Raw genomic sequence first — 6,963 nt, 5'->3', positions numbered from 1 at the left:
TTACAATTTACAGAATAATAATAGGAGAAAAAAATTATGCCTAAATAGATGTAGTTCTTCCTTTAAAGCTGATTAGTATGGTGCTCGCTCAGTTCACAAAACTTTAGATTTGGAAACCTGTGCCGCATAGTCTGCAGTCATGTTATTCTGCTCGTTGTAAATCCTGAGGCAGAATTAGCATCCTTCATACAACAATGCTACATCACACTGAAACCACAGAGGAACACTAGAGTCTGAACAGCGTTATCTTTTAATTGCACTACTTTAAGGAGATAGGATACATCCAAGATACACCGTAAATAAAGCGGGAAGTGTTTGAATTCTTGGTACTTTGAGCTTTTCAAAGGAAAAGTGTTTTATAAATTCAAGTTGGTAAGTGTCTTGCTGGGCAATGGAAACAAATAAATCTCAGACCAAAAAAAAAAAAAAAAAAGAATCTTAGTTTTCTTAGTTTTTAAAATAGTTCCTAATGTCTGATATAGGATATAAGATACTGGCATTCAACTATTCAGTTTTTATAGAATTACAGTACTTTGGAGAAGTACAAAGAAATACTTTTTAAAAATACAGATATATATAAATTAATGAAACTGGTATTTAAAAGGTTTAATAAAGGGAAAAAAGGTATTATATAGTGGTACCAATTCTTAATACAAATTAGCATAGTTCATATAATTTCAAAAGTTATTCACATTATTGCTCGATACCACAGTCGTATGGAACAAGTTCTTCACACATAAAATCTGTGTAATTCCAGGTTTATAAAAACAAAAATTTACAGATAGGCCATTCAGAAATTTAGAAACTTTTAAAATGCATGGAAATATGTACAACCAAAAGGAGAAAAAAATGTATGTTTGTATATATTTTAAAGAAACAAGCTGATCTGATTCAAACTTACATGTTACAATCTCAATCAAAAAAGTACACATAACTGGACTGAAAGCAAACTAGTAGATAAAACCGGTACTAAATATGTCTTCTATTTTTTTTTAGTAATAATCTGTTTTTAAATATGAATGGGGTATTAAACACCAGCTTACTGTAATTCTAGAACTTTAGCTTTCTTTCAAAAACTTTTCAGAAACATATACCCATTCTACAATTGTGTTAAATTGGGAGAAATATTTTTCTTAGAATTTTTAAGGTAATATTTTTATACTTCTGTATATAAGATTTGATAAACAATAGAAAGTAACCAAATAAGGCCATTATTAATACCATCTTGATCAAAAATATACAGATTGTAATGCTACTATATTTTGTAATCCTGAGCTCTAGTAACCATTAGATGCATGCATGTAATTCACTGATTTGTATATTCTAATGAAAATAATTTAATCCTGCCTTGCTACTTTTGAAGACAGAAATACTTTCAAAACTTTTTGACAGGTCTTCATAATGTTACAGATATTTCTGTTGTAAACAGAGCATTAGGAATTGTATGAGAAAGAATGCGTTAGGTTTCCAAAAGCTATCAAAGAAAACTATTTAAAAATAATGACTACATTAAATTTTAAAAGCAAGAAAAATAATGCAGAGTGTGCTTGCTAAATATATAAGTAGAGCCTTACAAAGGTCTTTTTCTATATTAAGGAATTAATAAATAAAGGACTCTGTGTACCTTGGTGGTAAAATAAAAAAGGCTAGCCATGTTTTATGCTAAGTTCAAATGTATTTTTTTGATAATACAAAAAAGTAATCCTTAAAACCAGAATATATAACAGAAAAGAGCACAATAACTTAAGTATTAAACATCTGTATGAAATAACTGTTGCAAAGTTTGACAAAAATGCACACTTAGAACATGCGGTTATTGAAAAAAAAAAAAAACAGAAAAAACACCACACGATTCTGTAGAACCAATGTTATGTCACCACCAGGAGAGCACCAAGCAAGGCACCATTGGAAAGACAACATACTTGGAAAGTCTCTATAAATAAAGTAAATGCTAATCTGGTCGAAAAATCGGTGTCTTTGGTAAAAATTCTATGAGGATGACCTGTAGAAGGAGAAAAAAAAGTTTTAAAAAGATTTTAAAAGATTTTTATCTTAAAAAAAATTTTCAGTTATATTTCATCACTTAAAATGATTTTGACAGTACCTCTGACAAACAGGAGAATGCATGTATGAATGAATGAGAAAAAGGAGCTAGCATTTACTGAGGACTAACTACATACCAAGTGTTTCATACTATATACACCTATTTAATCTCAACAGTTTTTTATAAGGCAAGTCTTATCATCCTAATTTTATAGAGAAAACTGATGATCCAAGAAGTATAATATTATGGATTGTGAAATCAGTATTTGAACAAAGGACTGTCTTACCTCCAAAGCCTTGCCCCTTCTACTGCCCTATTGTGGTTGCAGTTGACTCAATATTTACTTCTTCAACCTTCTTCCCTTTTATCTAAAGCCCAATTCCATTGGTCTTTAAGTTCTTAGACTTACTCTCATTTTACTGTATCAGGATATGTGATCTCTAGACAAAGAGTGTTATCTCTCTCTTTTTTTTAAACATCCTTTTCTTCTCAGGTTTGCAAATTTAAATGTTAAAATTCATTCCAAAGGACACTTTACTAGGAAACTAAAGGGAACAAAACAAAACAAAGTAACAAAGAAAGACACAAGCTGACCAGAGCTAATTTTTATTCCAAACTCAGAACTAACTTAAATTATTATCAATTCTTCCCCATGTCTTAACTCTGTATGGAACAGATGCCAAAAAAAAAAAAAAAATTTTTTTTTTTTAATTGAACAGCTTCCAAGTTTGGTGAACTCAATTCTTTTTCAGTAACTATGTCTTGAGATGATCTCCAGGTTTGGACACTCTCTACATTTAGCCATTTGGGCCAGAAACCTTCATTTTCACCCTTCAGTTCTCCTGGCCTTTGATCTGTCCTAATAAAGAAGGCATCTCTATACATGGCTCAAAAATACTCCTCTCCTAGTGGACTTATCCTGCACTAAGCCTTAGGCACCCCCTTTGCCACTCTCCTGATCTGTGACTTGCTTACAAAATGTTCACTAGCTTCCTATTCAGCTTCCTTATTTGAGCTAGAGTCTCCTGTTTCTCAGTTTCCTCATCTATAAAATAAGGGAATTGAACTAGATGAGAACATTCTTTGCAGCTCTAAAATTTGCTGATTAAATTACATTTACAGTATATACTACATAATGTAAATTAAAGGCTATCTTTGACTATATTTGAATTACTACTAGTTTTTAAAGAATATATCCTACAAACTTTTTTCCTTTAGAAGCCACACACAGAAACTGACCACTTGTCTGATTTCTTCTAGATCATACTGCTCTATCATATCTGAATAAAAAGAAAAGTTGGTATCAAGTTAGTATTTTTCAGAGATTGACTCAAATATTCAAAATATAATGGAGGAACATTATTTTCCTTTAACTAACAAAATAAATTTCTATAAAGAAAAGTTGAGGTCAAATACATGGTAGATTATTTACTACCTTATCTTTTCAAAATTATTTTTAGGAAGTTTTTAAAATTATGTTTTCCCCCATTCAAATATCACAAATATATATACTCTGAGAAAACTTAGGAAAAATATATTTTAAAGCAATTTTAATGTATTTTTAACCTATTCTTCTGGATGTCTTCTATGATGGTGTGAAAAATAATATAATGGCTTTAGTAGAAGTGTTTATGTAAAAATTCATGATAAATTAAAGGAAACTGTTTTACAAACAGAGCACATGGTTCAGAATGTTTTACAAGGTTAAATTATTTTACTTTTAGCTAATAATAGAAAATCATAAAAATAAACATGAATATAATGAGCACACTTTATGAATCAATTACATTCATATAGTTCTATCTGGAAATAAAAACACTAAGAATAACTTTTGTTTTCTTTTCCAAAGTAAATTTGGAAATATGCAAAATAAATAAATAAAAAGCCTCCTTTTTAAACTTTGAGCTTATAAATACAGCAAATACTTTTTCACAAAATCTCTTTACACGTCCATCCCTACTTGCAAAACACCTACTCTCTTACATCTATGATGAAAATATGAGACTAACATTTTTATAAGTCAGTCTCAAAACAAGTTCTTTGTGCTTTTACTAAAGAAGTATCAAGTGTCTTTCTCATCATCATAAATTAACAAGTTTGATATAATAGATAATGATAAAATCTACATTACCTCCTTCTCTGAATAGAGTTATTCTATGAAAAAAGACATTTTTAAGAAATCTTTATGTTCAAGGCTAGAAATGGGATTTGACTGTGTGATAATGAAAGAGAAAATGCTACACAGAAAATGATTTTATGGTAATTTCCAACTATTTAAGCATTGTTTTAATCAATCTTTTATACACACAACACACACACACACACACACATATATATATATTACCTATGATAGCTATATTGTTTTAAAGAATAGACAAAATTTGTGAGAAATTATTTGCCAGGTACTTCACTCTACCTTAAATCCTTTTCTTTTAATATAATAATCTTCCCATATTTAAAATAAAACACCCAAGCTCAAGGGAGAATAAATAATGATTTATAATTTTCCAAACTATTCTGAACTTCTCAAAAAGAGAAAAATTGTTCAAGTAAATCAAAGAGTCAGTAAATTAAATCCCATTCTAAGTTCTAAAATCCATTGTATTCACGTGCCCATCTGGTATCTTTTAAAGAATAAACACAAGCTGAGCAACATCTCATCTCCTGTTTACTTTGAAGATAATTTTTACAGAATAATATTCTAATAACACTTTGAAAGATTCTCTAAAGGCCACTGAGGTATGGGCAGTTAAAATCTATAAAGGCTAAAGGTTTCTTAAGCTCCAACAGCTTGGCTGAAAGGTTTTCTTCCATACTTGGAAACCTGATTAGCATTATATAAAAAAGCCATATCTGACTTGCTGCGTAACCAAAGTTGTGGTTATTCTTTATACAGCATCTAAAATTTCACACTCCATCAACACACGTTCAGCCTATTTTATCTTGGCAATTAATTTATTATTTTTCAGAACACAGTGAAGCCTTGTTTTCAAGTCATTCATAACTTTATAAATCAGTCTTGCACATGAAACCGTGCATCTGTGAACCGTAGAAAATCCTTGCACTCAGGAGATTAAGCTCCTGACACCTTTGCTGATTAATAATCATGGAAAGAATAAGATCAGAAGCAAAATAAATGATCATTTAATAGAGAAACTCACAAAACAGCCCTTTAACTTACATATTCCATCATGTTATTCGTTTCACATTTCCTTTTGCTCAGTCTCCAGTGCAAACACAGCTAGACAAGTAGGAGAGTAAAAGAAGAAAAATGAGCTCTATTTTACTGCAGCACACAGACTAACCCATTTGTCCACCTTTCATATTTTTAGTTCAACAAAAGCATCTGTTTCCATACTGTGCAATTCAGACCCCAACAGTACGAAGCTGCTCCCTGTGGTACTCACCTTGTGGTATAACCTATTGTTTTCCCATTCTAATAACTTCTCAATCGATCTTCGTGTCTGGAAGACAAATGAGAAAAAAGTTTACTCTTGACTGGATTTAGAAAAACTTTGTTTTGCAGCTGCTTTCTGTGTGAAAAGGAGAAGTATTAAGACAGGAATGGAGTAAAGAGCAGCCTGGAACACTGTCACAGCTCGAGCACTAAACAGCAGCCTGAACAGAAACAGTACTCTATTTTGATAAAGATAAGGTTTTATCTTTTGTCATTGTATTTTTTTTTAACTGTTTCAAACTTACTAGCCTTTGATTTAAAACTATCAGTCTAAAAAGCTAATGTTATCTACCAAATGACACAAATATAAACCCCATTTCTTTCAAAAATATTTTTGTAATACTTCAGTAGTAACAAGAGTTCCTTAATATATATTTTAAAAGAAAGGCTATTTAAACATTAGTCAACAAAATGCAAAAGGTCTTTGGAGTAAATTCAAAAAGAAAATAACTAAAGATTAATAAAAAATCAGTCTGCTATCAAATCAATTGTTTACATCATACTTAAAAATAATGTCCAAATTAAAAAACTAGTTTATTATTCCACAGATAAAGATTTTCAAACAGTTGCAAAGTTGTATTTAAACCAATTATTTTTGTTGGTTTTCAAACAAAATTGGTTGTATAGGAAAATCAAACTCTGTATTTATTACTACTGTTAAAGGAATCAACCAAGAAATTTATGGTTAAGATCATTTGATTTTTTGCAAAACACACCATGCAGCATGAATGCTTCTTGCTTGGAAGGAGTAAAGGGAAGGATAATTCATGGTGCCAGGTGTTAGGATGAGACTGACACAGCTGCAGGTGCAAACAGGACAGTGTTGCCACAAGAATCAACTGCAACTTGCTGCAGCTGCAGCTTCCTTGCAAGGAAAGGAAAAAAGCATCTAGATCTATTAATGTGACACAACTAAGTAAGTATTAAGCATCAAATATGAAAATCTGCATGTGAAGCAAGGATGAGTTAGGTAAAAACTCATTAGGATCAAGCTGGTTTTGAATAATTTAATGTTATATAATAAAATGTTTAATATTTATTCAAAGTATCTACTGTAATAGAGTTACATTACCTTTTAGCACATTGAAGATGCTTAAGACACATAACAGTCACATAGGTGCCAATTATAATTCATAACTACCACCACCACCTTACATTTTCCAAGCTTGTGCCATAAAAATCAGAAAATCAGCTCTCTAGGTTATAATATGCCAATGACTAATTTATTACATTTTTTTTGAACAGTTTTTTTTGGCAAGGATTTTAAAGGAAAAAAAAGTGTCCTTGTTAACAATGATCAGCAGACCTCACTTGTTTCTTTGTAAAGATAGCCTTTTAGAAGCAGCTCTCCTTTTAAATGAAAATAGGGCAGCAGTTATGGTCACACTTTTTGTTAATTTAGTTGCCAGTCAGCCCCAAATCAAAAGAAAATAAGGCTGCAGAGTGTAATTAACATTCAGTT

The 6,963-nt window shown here is 30.7% G+C and overlaps 1 protein-coding gene across 1 annotated transcript in view; it reads right to left on the bottom strand.

Moving 5' to 3' along the window:
- Nucleotides 1–232: 232 nt before the first annotated feature.
- CHIC2 (cysteine rich hydrophobic domain 2) overlaps nt 233–6,963 on the bottom strand; it is a 47,530-nt gene continuing 40,799 nt past the window's right edge. The window contains exons 4-6 of the mRNA XM_006198136.4: nt 5,452–5,508; nt 5,226–5,285; nt 233–2,002 (exon numbers count right to left, since the gene is read on the bottom strand). Of these exons, the coding sequence (XP_006198198.1) occupies nt 1,952–2,002; nt 5,226–5,285; nt 5,452–5,508 (168 nt within the window). The 3' untranslated portion in view covers nt 233–1,951. The remainder of the gene's footprint in view (nt 2,003–5,225; nt 5,286–5,451; nt 5,509–6,963) is intronic.

Source organism: Vicugna pacos, chromosome 2 (assembly GCF_048564905.1).
Source record: "Vicugna pacos chromosome 2, VicPac4, whole genome shotgun sequence".
Taxonomy (NCBI): Eukaryota; Metazoa; Chordata; class Mammalia; order Artiodactyla; family Camelidae; genus Vicugna; species Vicugna pacos.
The sequence above is the reverse complement of the archived record's forward strand: the minus strand, read 5'-3'. Positions and strand labels throughout refer to the sequence as shown.